Source organism: Excalfactoria chinensis, chromosome 14 (genome assembly GCF_039878825.1).
Source record: "Excalfactoria chinensis isolate bCotChi1 chromosome 14, bCotChi1.hap2, whole genome shotgun sequence".
NCBI lineage: Eukaryota > Metazoa > Chordata > Aves > Galliformes > Phasianidae > Excalfactoria > Excalfactoria chinensis.
Genome location: NC_092838.1, coordinates 5,803,472 through 5,829,047, shown reverse-complemented (window position 1 = coordinate 5,829,047; position 25,576 = coordinate 5,803,472). Strand labels below are relative to the sequence as shown.

The window sequence follows — 25,576 nt, the reverse complement described above, 5'->3', positions numbered from 1 at the left end:
AAGATCATTTCCGTTTCTTCCTGGGCAAACACAAGGCACAGTACAGCAGGATGCCACGGCTGACCTTCAAGATAAAATTTTATTTTAAAAAAAGTTACACAAAATAGAGGTTTTACATTGTTGCCAAGTGCGATAACTGCGGCTGGATGCCTTGCACACCGTGCACTTACCTTTGCACACAGTAAGGCAAAAACTCCATCAACCAAAACCCACATCAATAAGACATCCAGTAGTTGTTCCACATCTATTTCAAGTGTAAGTACTTTTTCAGACAGTTCATTTTACAGACACCAGGTGAGAACAGTTGCTATGTCATACAATGTTTAAAGACAGTGATTTTGTATCCCCCCCTCCCTGCCCTGATGTGCCCACGAACATCACTACCCTTGTTGAAAGGAAGGCAGCAAGGGCTGTTGTAATGCTCAGACTAATGCATGAGCATGTAGGTATCGAGCAAAACCTGGGATGTTTGTAAACAAATTTAATTTATTGGCATCACTTACTTACAAAATAAAATATTAGACCATGATTTTCCATCATGTCCGTGTCAGTATATGGTTTTATTTTATTATAAGGAAAGAGAAGGAGAAACAAAATACATTAGAAATCCCAGATTAATCAAACTGCAGACAGGGTCCCGTGTTGTCTTCCTAGTTGCTCTCTGCACCCGGGCAGCCATGCAAACTTATGTGTGAGTGTGCTGTGATGTCAGTGACTGTCTGCAATGCCACATGCCCCAAAGCAGGTCAGCTCCTGCCCCACACTCCTGAGGCCACAGCATTACTGTCTGTGCCGCCCACCGCAGGTTTCCTCTTTCATCCTGGAGAGCATCTGAAGCACAGAAACTGCCACAGCTGCCGTCAAGACTGCACAGTCCCTTTAAGATACCACATTCCACCATAGCTCACACAGCAGTCCTGGGGAGAAAGGGAGAGCCCATCAGTGCCTGCAGCACCGCCTTGCATTTCCAAACCGCTGGGACTACACACTACGAGGTGTGCCCCACTGGGAACCATAACTGGTATTTACAACCTTAAATGTGATCAGTACATCCCTCCAGTGCACAAATGAGAGCCACAGCTGCAGGTTAGCTCTGCCCTGAAGCTAAAGACAGCAAACAGAGGGGAAAGGCTGAGAGCACAGGGAGAGGATACACAATGGGATGGCAGCAGGAAAGCAAGGTTTTTGGAAGGAGGAGGTGGGAAGGATGGTGCAGCAGCTTAGGACAGGAGAGGTGAGAGCCAGAGGAACTGCAGGGTAACTGCAGCCTGAAGGTGTGAACAGACAGAAGGGAGCAGAGGAAGCACGCAGGCTGCCCAAGATGGAGCCTTTTCAGCAACGTTGTGTGGCAAGGAAGGGTCAAACCTCAGAACTGTACTCAGGTATTCTGACCGTGTCTGTTACATCCACAACTGCAAGTTCCACAGCAAAGGAGTTCAGTAAGTCAGGTTTCTTCTGGTTCCTTTTCTTATTTCTATTAAATGAATGCCAAGTCTCATGAATTCTAAGCTAATACCTCCTTTTGCTCCATCCTTCCCACTTAGATAATTCAGCAGGAGCTTAAGTACTGCTACAGAACTGATGCTGAGGAACTTATAAGTGAAAAAAAGCATCAATAACTATCAGTTCTTAATTCTTGGGACTTGCAGCCAAATGCTCTACAAAGAAATTAAGTGCAGAGGCTCAAAAGGGATTTTTCACTCTGGATCTGTCAGTCTGCTCTTTCCCGTATAGGACAGGAGCACATGCAGATGGGGAAATAAGAGTCAACAAATGCTATTTCATTCAAAGTGGAATCAAATCTCCCAGCCAGATAATCCCTCTACTTCATTAAATCATACTTTCAACATTTCCTTCAGAAACAATGAAAGTTTCACATGCTTCTGTAACAAATATATTCAAGACAAAGACTGACACAACACAAGGCTGACTGTGCAAAGACTTAGATTTTACAAAAGCAGGACCTGGTTTGTTCATATTTGTTAAAGACAACTGTTCTTCTTTTCTGTTTTCCCAGAAATAATTTATTTGTTAAACACCACCACCAACGTGCAAACAAATGCCAGTGCATTATTGAGACATCCCCAGAGAGCTGTTATTTGAGCCTGACGAACCTCCCAGCACATGCAAGCCAAACCAAACACTGCATAGCAGGCAGAAACGTCTCAGCTTATTTTAATACTAAGACCAGGTTCATTCAAGCAAGACCAGTTTGCTTACTATCACAGCGAGAGATGTGTAATTTTTCAAGTAGGTTATTATTCTGCTTACAGATCCCAGAGTAATAAAGTACTTAAGCACTTGTCTCACTGAAGTGGGTGATGGTGAGCAAAGGCCCAACAACAGTGGTTGAAGTACTACATGAGCTGTCAGCTTTCTCCTTTGTCAAGCACAGCCTGCGAGGTCCATACCTCATACCTTAAACTTGTTTAGAAAGTAAATGGTTCACCTTCAAAGGCAGAGATGAAAGGATTCAAATATGCACTATGAGATGTGCTAAGCAGGACTCTATACTTGTTTTGGTTGGGGTTTTTCTCGCTACACTGCTTTAAGTCCTACTATAGAATATAATGCATTTCCTTCTGAACATCTGGCACCTGTGTTCTTCAGCATGAAACAACAGCAGGCAGCTCAGTGAACTCAGAACACTCCCACTGTCTTAATGCTTAACTTCATATTACTTAAAAATAACTCTGAAGTATGACATTTACTGTGCTCTATTCCCTTCTGGTCCAAAGGGAAGAACAAAGATTTGCTGCAATAACACCAAATAACAGGGGAGTCAAAATCACTGCTCTTTGGAGAGAAACAAGGAAGAATGAGATGAGTGTTACTTTAAAGAAAACAGGCTGAAAAACAAGCCCTGCCTGCATTCCCACAGCGACTGTTCTACGATCACTTGTCAACTCAAGGCAATACATGATCCTTCAGTTAAACCAAAGCGTTAAAAATTCATGCGTTAACTGAATCAAAACCCCAAGTGAGCAGAACTTACCTTTAGCACTCTATCCACCTCCTGCTTGTTCAGGTCTTGACTCAGCTGGTTCTGAATGACATTTCTGCGCACTCGATAATTTTTCGAAAAAATTTCAAGCAAAACTTGGCGATGCTTTAGACAAAGAATTATTAACACACAATTACTTTTAACTTCCTATAAAACAAACCATCTGTGCATTAGACTGTACAAAACATTCACTGAGCTGCATTAGAGTATTTTTGTTTTGTGACCCTGAAACTGTCCCATTTCAGCCCGTTCTCATTAGGTGTCCTCCCATTACTTTGCAGCTCTGCAGGGATCCCTCCATGCCTCGTGAGCAGATCTGCCCCATCCTGTGACCCCAGGCACCTCACAGGTACAAACCCATACTAAAGAAGGGACTATGACATATTCCTCTCACGCGCTTCCCAGGCAGCTCACGTGGTCTGCTCCAGCCAGGAGGTCGGATGCTGCTTATTCTCTAGAACAATGCTTGAGACTTTCCTATAAACATTTATTTAGGTCACAGGCACAGCAGTTACATTGCTGTCCACATTCTGTTAGGCTGCCCTTCCTTCCACTTCACTTACTGTGATAGAAATAAAACTCAGGAGATGTTCGCATATGCTGTAATCATTTCCTGTTCTAAATATAAGCAGATACACCATGTCCCATCATCATATAACCCCTGGTTAACACTGCACTACCATTAGCAAAAATAGAAAAATAATTTGACTGAGCCCCAGACTAAGACCTGCATCGCAGAATCCTCTCCCTTCATACAATTAACAGTATTTACACACCACTGAGTTAGTTACCAATGTCTCAGTTCCTGTTCCCACCACCTGGTCCTGATATGGTGATAACCAGCTTGAGAGCTTTCTCTCAGCCTGAAGCTGGCTGGCACTGAAACCTGGAGTCTTCCTTAGACAATGGTGGAAAAAATGCTGTACTGCTTCCAGAAATGCAAAGTGAGCAATGCCAAACCCTCGGTAACAACGTAGTTGGGACCATCACTTATTCCTGTCTTTACCTGATCATAAATGTCACCGGCTTCCCAAAGTGCATAAACCTTTAGCTCATCTGGTGAAGCAGCAGTCTGTGGAGGAAACTGAGAACAAGAAGCTGTTAAAAATAACTATCTATTTAATGAGTTCTACTTAATGATTCTATCATACAGTATCCCCTGACACCTATTACTGAATCAAAATGTTGTGGCCACTTAATGAGAAGTGCTTCTCTCCCACCCCAGGCTCAGGGCGGTGACTGCGCTGTGGCAGCGGCTGTGCCTGCAATAGAAACACAAAGCCCACCAAACCTGCTCTTCTGGGTGATGCTGAAGCACACAGACCCCAAGTGAGGGTTAAAGACTGCCTGGGGAACGTGGCCAGTGCTCCAGCAGCCTGATGCACACACAGCATGCCCAACGGCATTTCAGCGATGCTTCTGGTCACAGTGCAGTGATGGCCACATCAGAGCTGTACGAGGGGATCCTGTGACATGGTACGGGAACTTGGAGGAAGGGAGGACAACCACCAAGTGCTACGATAATCTCAGGGTGTGGACTGCGAACAGTATCTCATGGCACAACGCAGGGATTGTTCCTGCCAGCAGCTTGTGTCTCCAGACTTCCCAAAGCAGAATTCAATTAAGCACGTAGTGCACTGCAGGGTTTTCTGGAGGTTTTGAAGTCTCCAGTGGCAAGTTTTAGATATTCAGAATTTGCTCTGCTAGACCCAAGGCAGCATGGCCAACCAGCACTGTGCTTCTGCTGTGCAATCTCCATGGGACTCCTGGAGACTGAACACTGACAGAGAGTGAACCACACATGAGTGCATTTCAGGCTCCCAAACTGAACTGGTTTTTGTCCCTGCCGGGATCCACGCTAGAGGAACACCACTTGTATTTTCTGAGGCAGAGGCCTTGTGTCTCTGCATGCAGGAAGGGATATAACTGTTCAAATTCCTACAAAAATACAATCACGTCCATTTGCCTTAATGCTTTCCCCTGGAGCAATGACTAACAAGTAATGCTGGATACTTCCCCCTCCTGATGTGTGCTTTCCTGTCTGTCACCGACCATTCATTCCATGCTAACCACCGCCCTGCCAACCTCAATCAATCCTCCACACAAAGCCAACAGGCCTGTCTGACTGCTGCAGCTCCTCACTGCAGTACACCCCCCACCTTTCTTCCCAGCTTTCCGCACTACACTGAAGGACTGCACTGCAAAGGGAGAGCTCAGCCCTTCCTTTCAGGGGCTGCCTCTGATCTCCTGGCAAAGGGAAGCGCTGTGTCCAGCAGGAGCTGCCTGCTGGGATCAGCAGCTCTGCCTCCACCTTAGTGCAAACTGCTGGTAAATAGCAGGGCTGTGCATCTGCTTTAGAGCCGGGATTCAGGTTTGTTGGGCTGGCGACACCCAGTACGCTCCTCTTCTCATAAGGACACGGCGCACACAAAGGAACACTCTCCTGTGCTTTCATTCAGCACAGATAACACCTGGGCATCAGCCTCCCTCCTGACAAGCTGCAGGACAGGCAATGCAGGGCTGCAGGAGCAGAGCCCCAGCGAGGTTGCTTGGGGCAGACCTGAGCACTACCTGCTGCCTCAGTCAGATGCTGAGCACAGCTAGAAGCTGCACTGCTGGCTCTCGGAGAGGGAACTGCTTCTGAACTGACATGGTGTTATTTGGGAGAGCACACAGAGCCTCCCTGCGTTCACTTCACTCTGCAAACTGCTCAGCACCCTCTCACTGCTGTCACTGCTACAAAGCACAAGCAAATCACAGCACCCTGCAGGCAGCCCCTGTTTGCAGCTGGAGTGCCTTCTGAGGCCCCACAAGCACCATTTATCTGGTACCCCAGATGCAGCTGTTCAGCTTTATAAATAAATCCTACACCCCACCAGCAAGGTTTCCACTGTTGTTTTCAGCAACACATTTTCTGTAACAGGGCAACATGGAAGCCAAAAGTGTCTTCACCCTCCATAGAACATCACTTTAATTACCTCAGATCATTGATTTTTACCACCAAAGCAGTTTCAATTACAGAAAACTAATGAGTAACTACGAAATCTCAGGCAAAACATCCCCCTGGGCTCGCAAGGAGCTCAGGCAGCCTCACTGGGCTCAAACAAAACTGTCCAGGAGAAACAACCAGAGAGAGCAAAGTGTATGAACTCATGCAAAAGGCACAGCCAGCCCACAGCACGAGGCAGAAACCTGGGGGCTGACTTACATTTCTGACAGCAGTACAGGCTTATGCAGGCCACTGCAGAAGATGTCAAGTTCTGCAGTAAGTTCTAGATCAGCAGAACTCAAACGTACAGCAGTCTCCAGCAAACAAACCCCAGACTCAATTAATACAGCAGCGATGACTTCAGCTGTTTACCACCAGCACGACAAGTGCATTTCCTATACCTTGTACAAGGAGAGTCTCTCCAGCACTAATCAGCAGCTCTAGGCAAGCATTGCCCAGGGACCTGGAATCTGTCAGGAGAGAAAGCAGAAAGCACCAAAAGCAGTGGCCTCCTGTGTGGCATCTCACATCTGTCACTTGGTTCCAGGTGCCACAGGACACGATCTGCACACCACTAAATGAGTTCCTTCTGCTTCCTTGAAGCCCAAATAAGGCGTAACGGTCACTACCTCCTGCGCTCCAGGCTCTCCCAAGCAGCTCACATGTCTCTGCGTCTCTCACTAACAGCACCTGACTCCAAGTTCCTGCTGGATGCAAACCAATCAGCACTACCAGATGTCTTGTGCAATTATTTTCCTTTTGGGCTATTTTCCATGATGCCAAATTCCCTTTCCTTTCCTAAGGAATTTGCTGGCTCTGACTCACGCAATCACACACGTAATTTCCATGAAGACAAACGAAAGCACCTCTGAACAGCCCAGGAGGAAAAGGAGTGACAAACAGAACTCTGCAGATATCGTTTGCTGCTTCCCAGAGAGCTCTGCTGGGTGTGTTCCACCAGTTTCAGGCAGCAGCCATCACCTTTATCCCAGCAGCATTCCTATAAGGAGCTGTGCACCACAAAGCAAGCTGATGGGACTGCCCCAGGTCAAGTCACTGAAACAGGGGCAAGTGGGCACAATGAGTCCCTGCAGCCCAACAGCTCAGAGGTGGAAGAGGAGCCCCAAGGACCACTGCGAACACACCACAAGGGCAGAAAGCAGAGCACAGAGCCAGGCAGACGCAGGAAGGCAAACAAGCCTTCAGCAGGTCCAACAGCCCCAGCACTCAGAGCACAACTGTTCCTTCAGTCCAGCCCAAGGTGCAAACATTTCACAGCTCCAGTGTTTAACTGTCCCCCAAACTCCTCCCCAGAGTGTGCTGAAAAGAAAAAAAAATACTTACAGGCACCAAAATCTGTTTGCAGCCAGTGTCTAACACCATGTCCTGTAACATTTTGTCTGAAATGCCACTGAACAGTATATGTCCTGGAGGCAGACTGGCTAAATGAAGGTTAAACAACCGTTTAAGCTCACTCAAGGTGAGCACAAATTGTTTCTTAAATGTTGAGGACACAAATGCCTTCAGTTCTTGGGCTACCCGATCGCTGCAGCCTCCAGGCAAGTGGCCATTTAAGGTGTCCGTGGAGTCTTCCTCCGTGTGAAGGCCGTTGATGATGCCGTTGTTCAGGCCCTCATACACAGAGGTGTCCATGGGCTCCTCATCACTCACAGGCTCCTCTTTAATGCGGATATTGGAAACATCTATCTTAGACGAAGCGTCATTTGATTTCAGTTCTGCCTTTTGCTTCTGGAACTCCTTGTCCAGCTGCCCATAGTTCTGCTTGACTTTTGCTTTTGCCATGTTGACTCTTTGCTCCCCAGAAACCAGCAATGGATGGCCTGATAAGAAATGAAATGTAGCATAAAATCCCACCATAAACAAGACTCCAGTTTTGCAGAATGTTGCTTGAATGGCTCATTGAAATAAAGCCAGGAAACAAGATTACTTGTGGAAGCTAAGGCATAAGCCTGCTTTACTGATTAGATTTTACTTTCCTCCCCACAACTATAACTTAAAAAAAAAAAAAAAAGAAAAGAAAAAAAAATGAAGATAAGCACATTGATAACCGTAAGCCAGATGCTTCTGGAAAGGTCTCCCAGTCAAGGAACCTGAAGCAAAAACAGTGCATTTCTCCAACAGCCAGGACTGTGCATGAGGTGCACAGCATGGAAATCTGAGACTCTTCTAAGTAATATTACACAGTGCTGGGGAGAAAGGGGCAGAAAGGAATCCTTTCCCTCGCAGTCCGGCACCTCAACCCAAAGGCAAAAGGGAAGTGTATGCTGGCAAATGAGAAATTCAGTCTCTATCCCCCATAGGAAGGAATGCTGCATTTACGGCAAAAGCCAGCAGAGCACTGATGCTGATACCTCCTCTACTATTAGGTCCACTAGTTCTCTCTGAATAACCCAACACCTAATCCTTCCAAGCAGATCAAACACGTGGTATTGAAATGGATTTATATGCACATTTGTCAGTTCTGCTTATACTCCTTGTTGGCTCCAGTATCTGTCAGTGAGCCAAATGCCCAGTTAAAACTCTCTGGAAACTCAGGTTTTCACAACCTTTTAGGATTATAGAACAGCTACTTTAATATTCTCCCTGACATCCGTGGTGGAGAGGGATGGCAAAGAGACAACTTTACACCCCCTTGCAGACTCCAGCAAATACATTCCTCATTAACTGTTTAGCCCTCAACCACATCACAGAGCCCACAGCAAATCAGGGGAAATAAAAAATCCCACCCTGTTTTATTTGGAACTGAAAATGGAATGACTCAACCTCATGCATGTCAGCCTGAGAAGCAAGAGGTAAGAATCACTCATGCTCTGGCCCTGTCCTCAAGTCAGGAGCTGCTTACACCACTATGCCACATAAGCTGTCTTAAATGAGGAAGTGGTTAGTATATCCAGCTCATTTTACACTATCAAATAGTGTCGACAGTGTCAAGGAGTCCTCCCATGCTCAGCTACAGTAAGCCTGTGTCACGACCATTATCAGTGATGCTAGTGAAGACCACGCTGTCTCAAATAACGCCAAAGAAATTACAAATAAGGGGTAACATCAGACACAAGATCAATCCCCGCCACACTCAAAAACAGAGAGAAACAACAAAATATCACCCAGAAATACAGAGCTTCAAGGAGATCCAAATAATTCCATTTACCTGATTGTGCCTCTTGTTTCTTTGGTGTCAAGTGTTCCTTTACAAGATTATAGACTTTTTCTAATCTGAAATACAAAGCAAATCATACCAGTACTGTTTCTGTTATTACGGTTGCCTGCAGCCACACCAGCTTTAACTTTTAACCAAAACATTTAATTTCTAGAAAGCTGTCCTCTGGAAGCCGAAGAAAAAGAGTGACTTGAAAGATGCATCAACACAATCCCCATCCAACCACACCCCCTGAGAGGAGTAAGCCTTACAGGTAACATGGATCAAATATATATCCATCAATATCCACAGAAACTTCACCCTAGATCATTCCTCATTTTTATCTGACTCCCCAAAATAAAGCAATTCATTTACTTGGCCTGAATGCCCATCCACAGCATACGTTGCCTCTGAACTATATCTGGATGCTTCTTAACAAAGTCTTCATCATAAGGGAGCATGAACTCCCAACCTTTGTTTATTCTTGCCACAGACATGTGCTCAAGGAAGTCTTTCACATCTTCAGGGCAAAGCTAAAAGAAAAAGGAAAACAGATATGGATGTCAATTCACATAGGGCACCTACAGCCATGAAACAACGAGCACAGTTCCACGTGGCAGGATGAGCAGGACTGATTTGTTGTACATGGGGCACTCCCACAAACACATGCCTAAGTCAGTCAGAGATATTTATCCTTTGCAACACCAGCGCTTTCACACAGTGTTAAAGGCAGAGCACTTCAGAGAGCAGTGATTAATCAGCTGAGAGTCAAATAGCTCATGACATGTTTTGTAAAGAAAAGGGAGTTTACTGAGATGAAAAGACTATTGTGCAGAGAAGCATGTCCTACAACTTTCATCTTGGTTTAGAGCTCCGAATCAGACACGCTGCACCTACACATGCACAGCTTTTAAACAGCACTGGGCCTTAAATTCCAAAAGTAGCCAATCCGTACATCAACTTATTTGTGTTCTATCATTTTATTTTGTTTTAAACAAATTATTTTTTTTCCCCCTTCTGACAGTTGTTTTAAAGCTTTTATTCAATACTGGCAGCTTTGACAAGTGCCATTGGAAGTGTTGTACTTCTGTAACACACTCTGCAAAAGCGGAGCATCAGTGTGGACTGCACGAGTTCTCATCTGCTTTGGTGCTTTGCAAGCTTAATTCAAAGGATGTTCAGCTTTCCACCAAAACAGAAGAGGGGACAAAGATGCATTTCAGTGGCTCAGCTGCAAGGACAGTCACGTCCTGTGAAACTGTAACTGTGGGAGCTGCTTGAAATCGTTCTGTAAAGAGTGTCTATACCTGTTCCAAAGTGAAGATATGCCTTGGTAAGCAACACTGCAAGTCAGCAGTAATGCAGACACTGTGAACCTGAAAGAAAAGGCTTGCAGCAGCAGCTGTTACCGACCTGCAGACAATGCCCACAGTTAGCACCAACCTCTGTGTTAGAAGTCACTCACTTTTGTAACTGCTGCTACTTCCTTTCGTACAACCCAGCGGTCCTGTGTGAACTTCCACATCTAGGAAGAAAAAGAAAAAACCTTGTTAACTATTGAGGAGTTTCCTTACTGAAGTCACAGAGACAACACTTTGCAATGATGTTATCAGAAAAATGGAAACTCAGCTCCTTTCAAGAACGTGGAAACACGTGATGCTCACACAAATAGCAGGAAAGCACTTTCTGGCCTATTCCTTGCTCAAATGGCCACACACAGTATCAGAAGCTTTGAGAGTCCAAGGTTTCCCCGGGTGAACCTCTGACTACAAAAGCTCTGAAGAATCTCTCAAACCAAATTTAGCTTCCAAAAAAAACTTTCTACTGTGGTGATGCTGAAGCTGCAGCAGTCACACCTCATGCTCAGTGTTAGCACACTTGTTCACCAACCTAAAGAAACTCTTCTTTCACTTCTTTGGGTGCAGTGCCAGTAGAAGCTGCTGACTGCTCCATTTCTGCAGCTCACAGCCTCCTAGAAAGTGTCTGCTGCCTTTTTCAATGCACATCACCACAGTCACTTACAGTCATGCAGTGATGGCCATTCACTCATGTATTCGTCTCTGGTTAATGGAAAATCCAGGTGCTCTGCTGAGCAGCTCCCAAGGCCTAACATACTGCGAGGCAGCTGCTGAGAGTAGGCTAATGGGCACATGAGGACTTGGGTAGAACTACCACTGTCTGAAAATGACCTTTGATTTCTTCCCATCTCCATTTAAATCAATTACAATCTCCCTTAATATGTGTTTATTAGTAGTGTTGCAAATAATTAAAAAATCTGGTTGTTGTCAATTTCTTCTTGTGCTTCATCATCATTTATACATCTTTCTCTCTGACTCAGCTCCTTCCTCCCTACAATCTCACAAGATCACTGCACTCACAGCACAAGGCATTTCTGCTTTAAAGGACAAGAAGCTGCTGCCTAAAGGAAACAGATCTGTCACCTCTCCTTGCATACAACTCTGAGGCAGTCATTTCTTATTAAGCACTTTATTCTCAACTAGAACTCTGAAATTATTATGTAAGAATTTGGGAAAAAACAGCAGAAAACAAGAATTACTTACCTCAAAGTACAGCATAGAACAACTGCACATTAAAGCCACCATTGGTCTTTTACAATATTTACAATAAGGGTAAAATACCTTCCATTACTAAACGCTTTATCTTTACATTTTAATTGCTAAGCATTAGCACTTACTTAACCAAGCATAATAATTTCTGGTTCCCAGAACTTCACACACAATGTGTCACACAATCTGCTGTGTCTTAAGGACTAATGTCAGCAGGTCACACCTGATTGCAGATCTCCATACAGCAGTGACTTGGGCAGACATCAAGACACAGTAAAATGTCAGCTTCAATCACCATCAGTTTTACCTTACGCTAGTGCTGCCATATCCTTAAGGTCTCTTGCACAGTATGCTCCTACTCAGAGCTAAATCTCATAAACAGACTTTGCAAACAAGGGAACAGTTAGGTCTAACTGAAAAACATGAAAGCACTGCACTCGTTAATTTCTTTTTAATGGGGTGGAAGCCATAAACTGGATATAAACTTAGGAAGCACCCAGTCTGGGTGCTTAATTCTTTCCATGGTTAGCAAAAATAAACACAAAACGAAGTTGTTCCTCCTCACTGTGGTTAGGTGCACGCATACAAGACCTGTATGTACAAGATTGCATATGCAGCTACCACTCACAGAAGGTACTTAGGAACAAAGTCCTTTCACTGATTAGCAGCTCAGGGGAATAAAATCCTTTTTAAAGATCAACAGTGCATGCTCCGGGAGCACAAGGCTTAGCCACACTGCCCTCCTGAGACCTCGCAGTTCTAAGCCCACGGAAATGTATCTGGACAAACAAGCACTTCATTATCCAGCCCTGGCTTCACTGTCAGCCCCACATTGTGCAGGCTATGTGATAGCAGCTCTACAAGTTCTATTACAAAGAGATGAATACCACCTACTGTTAATGACCAGCAACCTGAACTTAACAGACAGCCACAATGTCAGTCCACACAAACATTCCCATGCCAGATTTTTAAAACCACCATCAGAGTTATGGCACAAATAATTTCTCTGGAGCAAACATCTTATTGCAGCAGTAGTGGATGTCAAACCAAGTTTGGCAATGCTGTGACTCTCAGGCAGGCTTCAACAATATTTTCCTTTAGAAATAACAAACTCTTTTGTACTTACAACAAAGTCTCTCCCTCTACAAAGCACTTCTGCAGGGACTCCACTATGCGGACTGGAAGAGTCTTTTGGGTAGAGCACATCGCTGTTAATTAAAAAGGAAGATGGGTCAGCTACTTGGTTCCCCAAAATACAGCATGGCTGAAAATTAACATAACAAACGCGCTCCCTCTTCTGCAGTTAAATTACACCTTTATCCAAAGCATCGCTTTCATTAAAGGAACTAATATTAGTGTAATTACTCCGCTTCAATTACACAAATACAAGAAGTGCTTATACCAGCAAAGCCCAGCCTTGTGGCTGGTAGATGTGTGCAACACAGGTACATGCTCTGCTTTGTTCTTGCAAAGCCTTTCCTCCCTTGCATGAGTGTAAACAGGACCAACGCAATCCTAAGAAATGCTGAGACTAACGTAAGCCTTGAAGGTAGCACTTAGCCCAAATGCTGATCTCTAGAAATGAGTTTTTGGTGTTGTGCTTCTTTTTAATTCCTCCTCAGCAATCAAAGATTAAAGAGAACAACGCTATGAGCTTTCATGCTCAAACCAATCAGACCCACGACTAACACCACCCTGGTGTCCTGGTCTGCTTGCAAGACCAACTAGATGACATTCATTTCTACAGAATCCAAAGCCTTGAGGCAAACCAGGCTCAAGATCCTGATCCTACTTAGCCTGATGTAGTTAAAGCTCTGATGTGTGCAGGCACTGCTCTGTGCACAACCATCCCAAACAGGCTATATCTACAGATGCACACAGACTCCTCAGACAAATAGCAAATAAACACATATAACATAAAAACACCCTGAGTGATAAAACACAATTTGCACCCAGCTGCCGTTTGGAATGACTAGAGGGACAGCAAGGACTGAAGCGGCCCACACAGCCAGCACAGGCCTGTATCACAACAGCTGAAGCATCCTGTTAACAGACGAGCTGGTAACTGGTGCCACACATCTTAGTGCAGAAAATTCCTCCACACACTGTAATTCTTTGCATGCAATGCTCCACCCAGGTGAAAAAAAAATAAAAAATCACACTGCTCTTCAGACATAACTCCCAATGAGATGCCTTGTTCTAATAAACAGGAAAACCAGACAGCATCCATTTCATGTGCTACACTCCGTACCCCACAGGTAGTGCCATTTTACAACAGGTAAAGCTAACCTCTAGAAGGCAGTTAATGCTTTCAGCTGACAAGAGCAGCATCCACTGACGAACGGCAAAGCAACTGCACAAAGACCTTTCTCTGACTGAATTCAGCTAAGAAATACTATCGGTTGGGATTGTTTCATCGTATCTATTTATATTCGACATTAATCTCTGAAAGGATTCAGGTATGTCCCCACACAAAAGAATACGATTAAAGACAACAAATATCTGACAGCTCAAATGCAAATACAGATTACATCACAGCTCCACCACAATTCTAGCTGGGCTGAGTACAGCTGTGCTGGCATCTGCTATCATCTGTTTGAATTTTCATTATCCTATTGCAGAACAAGGCACAGAATGTTGAATGAGTATCACAGTACTGTGAATTGAGAACACAGATACACAGTGAAGATGACTACATAAAATCCATTGTTCTAATTCCCTCCTTACAGCAAAAAACCACATCTCAGCAACAAAGACAAGGCATACCTCTTCACCACCCAGTTTCCCTGGACCAGCATCGCCACCTGCTGTATGCAGCGGAGAACTGCTGTAGAGTCAGTCCCAGAGCCTAGCAAACTCATCAGATTGGCAAATGGCATCACCTTCACTGAAAGGCAAAAGAAACATGAGACAAAGAGCTTTCTCAGTATGCAAAATACAAACGGAGTTTCAATTCTAGGATATGGTGATTTATGCTTATGTTGAAATTCCAGGTCACAGTTATATCTGGGGGGAAAAAAAGAAGTCAAAACCTAAATTTTAGTATCCATAGTGAGTAGTTGTTGAAAAAACACACATTCATGTTGCAACAAAGTTAATTAGCTTAAATGGCCCTAAATCAATACGTGGTTTAAAAAAAAGAAATCTACTCCTTTGGCAATATTTGGAAAGAGAGACACCTGTTCCTTGACAGGAAGCTCCTGAGGTTCTCAGGATTTGCTCTCATTAGACAGTAACTGAAGAGATAGAATAAAACTTCTGTAACACTCAAGAAGCACATTAATGAAAACTTTCAAGGGAAGAAAATGCCAAAGTGCAGCCTGTTGCATTAACTTTCCACTTTTAAGTCACACTCAGACTTCACACTCCAGGAGATAACTGCAGAAATAAATGCACTCAAAGTTATCATCAGATCAGAAAATACTGTAAGAGTGAGAGCACTGCAAACATATAGAACAGCTGTCAGTTCCACCTACTGCTCTTCTCTTTCCCAAAGAGCACTCAGCCTTCTCAAGCAAATGCTCAGCTTCTGACTGCTTCACAGAATCTGAGATCCAGACACTGTCTGGAAGAGGGACAGAACTGGTACTATTAGGAAAAGTTTTTTATCTAAGACAATTAGAAGTCACAGGTAAAGTGCAAATGGATTACAAACCATTCTTCATCAAGATCTTAATCTGATCAGCAAGGGGTAAAGTTCTCAGCTGGGCCATAGAAAGCACGTTGCTTGGAGCCACTGGTTTGTTACTGCAAATAAACAACAGCTTTGTGAGTCACAGCTCATGAGAAAGCATCCAGACAATATCAGAGTTAAACATTCTGCACACTTACTTCTCTTCCTCTACACTTGGAGGCATCAGCATCATTAAATATTCACTACAAGAAAAGAAAACACATCCTTACAATGTTTGTCTTGAGATCTCCCAAGTTTAAGTACAGTTATTTTTTTGCTTAAAGCAATACTGCTTATTAGAATCTACAAAACAAACACCAGCCCAAAAAGAGAGCCCTCCACCTTTCCTTTCTCATTTTCCTCCACAAATTCAGTGCTAGTAAAAGCTACTGACATTCACCCATTCAAAGAAAAAGCATGAAATAGATGAGAGTCAGAATCCTCACTCTTCTGTACTCTCCTGTATCAAAAAAGAGGAACTGCAAGAACGAAAGCATTAAATACAGTGCTTTGACACAGCAGTAAGTGGAGCCACATGAAGTCCTGCAGAGAGACCTGCAATAAGCAAAAGGTCAGCGCTGTCAACATGACTGCCAGCATCTGCAAGGAAAAAATCAACTCCAGAAAACTTCTCATCACATCTGGCACTGCTCCTCTGAGGTGTTAAATGTTACAGAAACACACCTACACCATTAAGGAGAGAGGCAGTCCAACACCTTCCTATTGCTTGGGCAATGGTTCTATCAATTTACAGCGGAGCATTATCACTGTCTGCACCACAGAAGATTCCTATACACAGCTGCAGTCAGCAAGAACCAAAACCAAACGTGTTTCAAGTAGCATCACATGTCTCTTAAAAATCACCAAAATAAAGTTTTCTAAGAGTTTCTAACAATGGAAGTCATTGGCTTTAGAGTTTTCATTTATTTTAATCAGAAGGAGTTTGTTTTTCTTCTCCCTTACGATATCTGCAGTCTCAATAATGCTGGGTTGCGATAGCACACACAAGGCTACAAATTCAACTGGAAGCAACTGGTTTTAACCTCAGAGCACAAGGAAACACAGAAAGCAACTGAAGTTGAAGCTTGCCTCTATTTTTCAAACAATTCAACTTCTACCATGGGTATCAGTATCAAAGGTAAGATTTTAGCAAATATATACTCACTTATTACTCTAAAAACAATGCCAAGAAAACCATCAAACCTTTACCTGGGAGATTTTATGAGTTCTGTATTCTCAGCAAGGCCATGACCTTGGCTGAATAAATACTGGCGCTCGTGTTCTGAACGACTATCCTGTAGATATGGAGAAAAGCACAAATCACTGACACATTCTGAACGCACAATTTCAGACAGACTCCTTATTCTGAACTGTGACTGCTCCGTCCTTCCTGCGTTACTCAAGCATTTCATCTCACTGATGCTCAACTATCAGCCTTCTTGAGTGATGCAGATATGATGTGGAAACATTTCATCTGATGTGACCTCAAAAATCTCCTAACATGCACACTGTGACAAACACTTAACTGACTGGCTTCCCCCTTACTGTTTTACAAAGCTAAGATCTGACTGATTCTTGGACTTAAACTCTCCCTGCCTTAGATTTGCCCAGCTCTCAATTTTAAAGCTTTTCTTGTGTGGAGACCCCAAGGCACTATCTGGTGGCAGAGGCACACAGCACTGTGGGGTCACTTCAAGCCTACAGACCAACTTTTCTTCACTATCTTCTGATGATTCCCTGATTCCCACACACACAGATTTAATTTGGCTGAGCCATCAGACCCCACACTTACCTTCAAGCCATAATAATGGAGATGAACCCAGTGCTCTTCTGCTTGTCTCTTCTGCAAGAATTCATAGGACTGAACACGTCTTTGACGAGCTTGCTCAGTCTCGGGGCGGGAAAACCGTACCTAGAAGATTTGGGCATCATTAAATACAGCTCCAAAACACTTGAAACAAAACATCTCCATTACCTATTTGGCACAATGAGGACAGAAGCTAGGGGTCCTAGCTCAATTTAAACAATCCTTGTTGCCAGTGCCAGTTGTGCAACAATTGCCAAATCCCTCCTTGCTTCTCCTCCCAAGCCCAGGGTCACCAGAAACAGACAAACTTTCCTGTCCAACTATTTGGGTGCAAACTGTCATGCTTTCTTGTGAAATGTTGCCTGAACTATCACATAAAGTAAATGTGGACATACAGTAATTTGCTTAATGTCATCTTCAGCTTCATCCTGGGATGAATCACCACCTGCCAAAAAAAAAAAACACAACAGGATAAAACCATCACCACAATAAAACAACCAGAGCCAATCTGCAACTGTTTGGAGGCCTACTCTGGAAGAAGGCAGAAACAGGAACTATCACTTGCTAAACTATGCAGCATATGACAGTACCACACTGCTCATGTAACAGGAGAAACTGCTCCCATGAATTTGGCACCGATGCTTTTCACTGGCTGTGGTGGCACTTCCTACTGATGCCCTTTGACACCACCTGCTGTCTCCTTTCTCTTTGCCAGTCCCCCACACCTTTCCACAAAAATCTTGATGCAACTACACTAAAAATATGATCAGGGAAAACATCTGGCTGAGAAATGGTTATATAATCAGTTCATTGTTATATTAAACACCTTTGAATAAAATTATAGAGAGAACTTGCATTGTTCTTGCATCAACTTCCTCTCAGAAGGAAACACAACTCACATAGCATTTACCTTCATTAGCAGCTTCTCTTTCGCGGTGTTTTGCATCAGCTTTATCCAAGTAGGTGAAACTTGGCCTCAGCTGAAGAATTCCGTGCAGTGGAGTCAGGTGAAGTTCACCTGAAAAAGAGAATGGATATTGGTTAAAGGCATTGTTTTCTAGTGCACAGAGACAGTACTTTCATCACCTTGCTACCTCTGCAACAGCACAGCTTCCAGAGAACACAAATATTTAATACAGCAAAAAGGGATTAAGTGATTCATCCAGTGCACAGAACTTCAAAGGAGTATGAAAAAATCAAGACCTACTCCCGCTACCTTCTTTTTTAATGTTGGAGCCAGATTTTACAGAGAGCCCCGTTTTGGCTCAGATCTGATCTGTCAGGAGACTGCTAGTGAAAGAAACATCACTGTAGGCAATCTACAGTGATCCTCACATCAAAACTCTGTGGTGGCAGTAGGAAACAAGAGAAGGGCAGGAAGTGCTGAACAGGCAAATAAAACAGCCATGCCGAGATGGAGATAATAATACAATCTAAATAAGACAAATAATTTTTTACTGCAAATGTATGTTTCAGGCCATCATGGACTGTTAAGATCCTGGAGGCACCTACAGTACCCAGCTATACTATTTAAAACTCTGCTGGAGCTCCTCAAGGACCCCAGGTATGCTCATAAGGAAAGCTTTCATTTTATTTAGAAAAGCATCAATTAAATATGAGCCTACGCTATTAAAAACACAGAACAAACAGCTCTTACTTAACCCAGAAATTCAAATATTTCACTGATGTGAGGGGTAACAAAACAAAGTCACCTTTTCTATAAACAGCAGCTGCATAGCGGGAAACATTACTTGCAGCTTGCGAAGAGCAGAAAGTTTGTTTGTCCATCAGCTTCCTGCAAACAGATGAATGCTGTAAGATTATATGCTACAGGCAACGTGACATACAGGTGTTAAAAGGCCTGAAATCACCAATTCTCAAAATGGTTCACCAGCAAATGCTTTAAATACTGTGGCTAATTTTGTATAACATTTTAATTGACAATCTGCATGAGGGCATTGAGTGCCCTCTCACTAAGGCAAGACTGTTGATCTGCTTGAGGTCAGGAAGGCTCTGCAGAGGGACCTAGATAAGATTGATGGCCAAGCCCAGTTACATGACATGAACTAAGAGTAAGTGCTGGGTCATGAATAACCCCATCCAGCAGTACAGCCTTGGGGCAGAGTGGCTGGAAAGGAGTAAGACCTGAGCATGCCACGCTGGTCAGCAGCCAGCTAATGTGAGCCAGCAGTGTACCCATGTGGCCAAGAAGGCCAATGGCACCATAGTCTGCATCAGAAATATTGTGACCAGCAGGACTGGAAAGTGATTGATCCTTTGCATGCAGTGCCGGTTAAGGCCACACCTTGAGCACGACATTCAATGTTGGGCCCTCATTACAGGAAGGATATTGACTTGACTGAGCATGTGCAGAGAAGAGCAATAAAGCTGGGGACTACAAAATAAGATTAGGAGGAATGACTGAGGGAACTGGAGTTGTTTAGTCTGGAGAAAGGAAGGCTAAGGAGAGACCTCATCGTTCTCTATAACTGCCTGAAAGGAAGCTGCAGTGAGGTGTTGGTCCCTTTTCTCAGGTGACAAGCTACAGAACACAACGAAACAGCCTCAAGTTGTGCCGGGGAGGTTTAGATTGGATATCGGGAAGAACTTTTTCATAGAGAAGCTGCAGAGGTGGAGCCCTCATTCCTGGAGGTATTTAAGAGATGTGTGGATGGACATGGACCTAATGGACATACACATATCTGCACACCACAGAAACAAATGAAAGCAAACAGGACACCTACGAGGAATAGGTGCTCGTTTCATCTGTACAAGTGCCATCTACATTGAGAGCAATCTGTTCTCCTTTGCTGCGACAGTAGTTCGGATTCAAAGTATCAATGGCCATTTCCAGTTCAACCTAAAAAATGTGAAAGAAAAGGCAAATAATTATGATGGCAGAACTCCAAATGTATAATCAATTAAACTTATACATTACAGCCACCACCTCGCTTTTATTTCCCATCATGTTACTTGCAGACTGAAGTAGTGACCAGTCCCTGGTTGTGATGGTAGATTTATACATCTGCATGGGGCCTAAAAACGTAAATATCTGCTCATTCTAATTAAAAAAATCCTTTAACATACACTCTGACTCCAAAATTCCCATAAGCACTCTCCTCAACTATTTCCCAGAAGAAACTCCTGCTATCACACACCTGTGTGTGTTCTTTTTCATTTTTTTTAACACGAGACATTTTAAAATCACAGCTACAGGTTTGGAATTCTTCTGTAGGCAAGTGAAATCGTTCTGGCTTTGGTTATACTTTCACCACCCCACTGATTCCCAAACGGGACAGCTGATGGTTCATAGCCAGGCAAGAGAAGAATCAAGACACACAATGACAATAAAAGACAAAGCATGCCTTCAAACCTCAACCCTCTTCTAAATATTGTGAAAGCCTTTAAAATCAATCTTGTACAGACTGAATAACAGTAGCCAGAGTTTCCTGAATGATTCTGTTTTTATATTATTTTTTCCATTGTGACATTAATTCCTCTCTTAATAAACCATTCTTCTTTTAAGCTCTGCTGCAGTCTTACAGTGACAGACACCCCGTTCCCCCAAGCACAGAGATCTGGTCCCACAAGCTGCACTTACAACATCTTAGAAGCACAGTGAAATGACCTGAAGCACATTCCAGACAGTATAACACAACTTTCACAGACTGGACTCAAATGATGACCAACCTTTTGCTGCTTTGGCTTTATCTTCGCTGATAAATGTGTAACATCGTCATATGTCATGGAAGCTGGACGAATTGGGTACTGCAAAACACATCAATTTCATAAAAATTCTTAATTTAAAGGCAAAAGAATTTCACAGAAATTAATTAAACCTTGACTGACCCTTGACATGTAAAGGCACTTTCCTGATGGTTACAAGATCTCAATAAATTACTTTTCTAATCTTGTGAGTCACCAGATCTCAGAGTACTGTCTAGAAAGCTTTCCCCTCCACCCTCTGCTGCTGTCACTTCACCCTTTTCCATTTCCTGCCTCCAACACATCACTGTGTGCTATAAGACAAGAAAATGGTGCAACACATTAATCCAACAGCAGAAGGATGTAAAGCCATGAAAACCTGCTAACTCCACTACTAAATAAACTCCATCTATTAAAATAATTCCCTCAGGGTGGTTATAGGCAATGATTTAATGACAAGCCAATGCCATAAACAATCACTCTTCTCTTACAAACAATTGAATACTAAATGTTTCAACTGAGACCCATACAGCTTTGCCTGTTCCCTGTAAGAGGTAAATAAAGAAATAAAGCTATTGGTCTTTCAATTAATTTATTTTAAACAAATTTTCACTAATAAACACTATATGAAATACCTGAAATAAATACAACTTCTCCAGCAGACTTCTGGCCAGGAACACATCAATCTGAAAGGCAACACAAACAACCTGCATCAGATAACAGCTATGATGGATGGAGCCTCAGGCATAAGTACAATCCCTAGAGCTCAAATACCGTGAATTACTGCTTCTAATTATGAGCTGTATATAAAGCTCACTCATGACTCTTGACAAAGGTCTCATCTCTGCTTGACTTGTAATACAGCAGCTGGATTCTTAGGGAAGAAAAAACAACACAACTATTTTGCCATGATAACTTTCTAAGCTAGACAAAACAAACCCACATGCCAAATCTCATTTTAATACAAGCACTTTGCCACCAACACCTAAAATCCACAGATGTGTCATGAAGATCACACACAGACGTTTCCATTTTAGGTCCCTTTTGAGACACTTCTGTCAAACCCCACTTGTCACAAGTTTGCCCTTGCTCATATCTCTGGTGCATGAGTTCATAGAGAAAGTGAATGGGACATCGGGTACTGTTTGGGGTGGAAAAGGTCCTTAAGGAAGCCCACAATTGCACTACAACTGCTTGTTTTTAGCAGGAGGTATAAAACTGTTTCAGCTTCATTTATAACAGATATGAATTCATCAAAACTAACTAGAACAATAGAACAGAAGTTGAATAACACAAAAAAAGCCACACACAGAACCACTGCAGCCACAAAGCATGTTTACCTCTTGTATAATTGGATCATCTTCTTCATTTGCCATGCTAGGATACAAAAAGCTTTTCCTTGGCTTATTCCTTGGCACAATCTGAAAGAAAACAGATATGTCATATGAGTCACTACATCTGTGCCACGTACCACACGGAGCCTAGACTGTTTGTTCAAGCACACCACTTTCTTTTCAGCGCTAATGTGCTGTGTGTGTTGTGAAGGAGTGTACATGTTGGCACAACACGGCCCCTCGCACCTCACCACCTCTACCACCACCTCTACCAACTGCCACCAACTCCAAAAACAAACAAGAGTCTTGAAAGTAATTAAGCTCCTGAAACTTTGATGAAAGCCTGCATAAAAGAGAGCACTAAACCAGAGCTCTGCAGAGGGAAGGACAGGCCTTCAGTACTTGTGTGCAGCATACCCTTTATATCCTGTGTGACTACTGCACCCTGGCAGCAGCTGGTTTTGCAGCCAGCATGCCCAAGCTCTGAAATAGCCACAGCACTTGTCACCGTCACTACGGATGGTGCCGTACTGCTCACCAGCCTCCCTCCCCTCCCAGAGAAACTTCCTTGAAAGTAGAAATGGTGAAAGCTTCTGGCTTAAGAGCTGTGAGAAGCAAGAAGCCCGTGTCAGCCCTGTGCTCAGAGGTCCGTGAGACAGAAGCATCCATGCTACATCCCTAACTGTGCTGATTTTTTTCCAAGTACACAATTCACCACTTACCCATCCCAGTATATTTCAACACACACACGGTTTTCTCAAACCATCACGCTAGCATACACAGTTATCCAAGAAATGTGTCACTGATGCTCAATAGGCACTGGGCACTCAGCAGCTCCCAGAAGCACACCCATGGCCGTGTTCTATTCAAGCAGTGAGATGTGACAGCTCCAGCTCAGTGCTCCCCACTGCACGTCCCAGGTGCTCAGCACAAAATGGAGCCTTCATTCAGAACAGAGCCGGCACCGGGAGCACACCCAGTGCACATGGCAGCCCCTGGAGGTGGGAGCTGCAGGTCTGAGCCCTCTGTCCTGGCCCTGCGTGGGGATGGGGAACCTGCTCCTGCCTGACAGCCCGTGGGCCAGGCGTGTGCTCAGCTGCTCCTTCCCTCCTGAGAATATTATATCACTTTTCCAAACAGAAATTCAGATTTCCTGGGCCAAGATGAGAAAGAGAAACACAACCTGAAGGACCTGGTTTCTCCTTGGGAATCCGGCTCAGTACTTACAGAAAATGTCAGATCACATTTACAGCTTTTCTTTACCACTTAAGGGTAAAGAATGACTGCAGGTGCTTTCACTGGAGTACCAGAACAGACCTGCGATAGGAAGCAGCGTGTCCCAGAACAACGTACAACATTCATGTGCAGAATCCTCTGATCAGAGTGAAGCTTCCACTGAAGACACGCAGACACAGTTCTGCATCTGCAGTTTGCACGCACGCATGGCAGATACAGAAATGAACCCCACAGGAATAACAGAGTGGAGTTAAGCTCAAGGAGATATCAAGCACAGCCACCAGAGCATTTGGTTCATGTTTTCTCTTGGCAAGATTGCTCCCTTTACAGAGGGACTTTCCTGTGCATCTCAGCACCAGTGCAAGTTATTAGTGTGAGTCACTAAGCCTCTGAGCACAGGAGGGCAGGAGATCGAGATCTCAGCGTGACCAAGGCTGGGCTGCCATAACCACCCTCCCACTGCCCGCAGAACCAAACGCTAGAGAAAACGCTCTGGCCAGGAGAGTATAACCGTATAACGCTGCCATGGGGTAACCGAACCTTCTTCCTCTCCGGTTCAGCCCAGAATGGCGTTTGGGCACGGCTACAGCTCGCGGATCACAGCTGTGCACAGGCGAAGCGCACGCGGCGCTGCACGGAGACCAGCAGTGCCCGCTGCCCACCTCAGCGCCCTCCGGCCCGACCCCTCCCCGGGCCGTCCCGGCAGCATTCCGTAACACGGAGCTGCAAAATGAGCCCAGGCACCTTCCAAACGCCCACGATGACGGCGCTGCCGGCCCGATTCCGCACCGCTTTCCCCGCGCCGTGCCCCGCTGGAGCTTTGCACAGTCATCCGGAGGTCCCCGCGCACCGTGAGGCGACGCCGCCGGAGCTCCCGCCGGGACTGAGGCGCCAGACGCGGCCGCCCCGCTCGGTCCGTCACATCACGCCGGGCACAGGCCGGGCCGCCCCGCGCTGTACGAGAACTCCGCCCGGCGGGAGCACCGGGGTGGGGGGGCTCCCGTGCCGGGAAAGCCGCTCCGGACAGCCCCGGCCCGGCGCCGAGAGGAGCCGAGGTGCCGGGCCTAGGCCGGACTCCCGTCCGTTCCCTCAGGGCCCGCCCGGCGGTTCCTGTCAGCGCCCCGCGCCCACCGCCCCACGCTGCGAGCGGAGCCCCGCAGCCCAGGCCGCACCCCCTCCGCCCCTTGCCGCGCCCCGCTCCCGAGCAGCCCCGAACACAGCACGAGGAGCCCCGCGGCCGCTCACCTGGCGGAGGGACCGCGCGGACGGCGGGGCCGCCGGTCCCCGGTGGCGGTGCGCGGCGCGGCGGGCGGCTCTCAGGCGGCGGCCATGTTGGTGTCACCGCGGCCGGCACGTGGGGCCCCGGCCCTCCTCCTACCCACAATGCTCTCCCAGAGCAGCGCGGCGCGGCCGCCAGGGGGAGCTGCGGTAACAGAGAGAGAAAAAATGAACCACTGGCAGCGGTGGGATTCGAACCCACGCCCCCGAAGAGACTGGAGCCTTAATCCAGCGCCTTAGACCGCTCGGCCACGCTACCGTTGTGTCGGCCCTTTCTCCGGCGCTCTCTTTCACTACGCGTCGGCACCGAACCGACAGCTACAACCGAACCGACCGCTGCCACGTGTGCGCCCGACGGGGATGGGGCTCAGCGTGAGGCAACGCGAGAGGCGCGTTTCAGTTCTGTGTTGCAAAACTAGAGCTCCGCTAAGTTGAAGAGCCGGGAAGCACTGCACGAGAACTGGGCTCTTCTGCCCGCTTCCCTGCGGCAGTGTGTGGGGACTGAAAGTCGCTCAGCACGGCCCCGAGGTCCGTCCCAGCGCAGAACACGGGCGTGGAGGTGTGTGTGAGATCTTTGGCACCCCGTGAGGTGATGGCGATGGGCCTTTTTCCAAATTAAAGTGAAAACTCGAGCTACCTGCATCGTTACTTTGCATTATACTGAGGCAGGAGTTGGGCAAGGTTATTCATTAAAGGCCTGCCCGCACGGTGTGCTGGTCCCCGAGGATGGACCTCTGTGCTTACCCTGCAAGCAGCCCGACTCACTGCTGCAATCCAGCCAGGGCTGGAGCCAAATCCTCCCTTTTACAACACAAGTCCCATTTCA

The 25,576-nt window shown here is 45.3% G+C and overlaps 1 protein-coding gene and 1 non-coding gene across 4 annotated transcripts; both read right to left on the bottom strand.

Moving 5' to 3' along the window:
* Window positions 1-60: 60 nt before the first annotated feature.
* POLR3E (RNA polymerase III subunit E) lies at window positions 61-24,837 on the bottom strand. 3 transcript variants are annotated; one of them, XR_011905259.1, is made up of 21 exons: window positions 24,718-24,837; window positions 22,243-22,323; window positions 21,538-21,588; window positions 20,888-20,965; window positions 19,942-20,057; window positions 18,910-18,992; window positions 18,108-18,215; window positions 17,593-17,642; window positions 17,183-17,302; window positions 16,600-16,685; window positions 15,549-15,593; window positions 15,373-15,464; window positions 14,484-14,604; window positions 12,844-12,925; window positions 10,616-10,675; window positions 9,526-9,683; window positions 9,163-9,227; window positions 7,338-7,834; window positions 4,011-4,102; window positions 2,996-3,109; window positions 61-917 (listed from the first exon to the last, which is right to left on the bottom strand). XR_011905259.1 is itself a non-coding variant. In XM_072348753.1 (21 exons), exons 2-21 carry the CDS (start codon window positions 22,276-22,278, stop codon window positions 861-863), a joined length of 2,097 nt encoding a protein of 698 aa, XP_072204854.1. In that variant the 5' UTR covers window positions 22,279-22,323; window positions 24,718-24,837; the 3' UTR covers window positions 61-860. The 3 variants fall into 3 exon arrangements, 2 of the variants coding, with proteins under 2 accessions (XP_072204854.1, XP_072204855.1); XM_072348753.1 differs by having other exon boundaries at window positions 4,011-4,088; XM_072348754.1 differs by lacking the exon at window positions 4,011-4,102.
* Window positions 24,838-24,927: 90 nt separating this feature from the next.
* Window positions 24,928-25,009, bottom strand: TRNAL-AAG (transfer RNA leucine (anticodon AAG)). The gene has a single exon. It is a non-coding gene; the product is annotated as a tRNA-Leu (tRNA).
* Window positions 25,010-25,576: the final 567 nt, after the last annotated feature.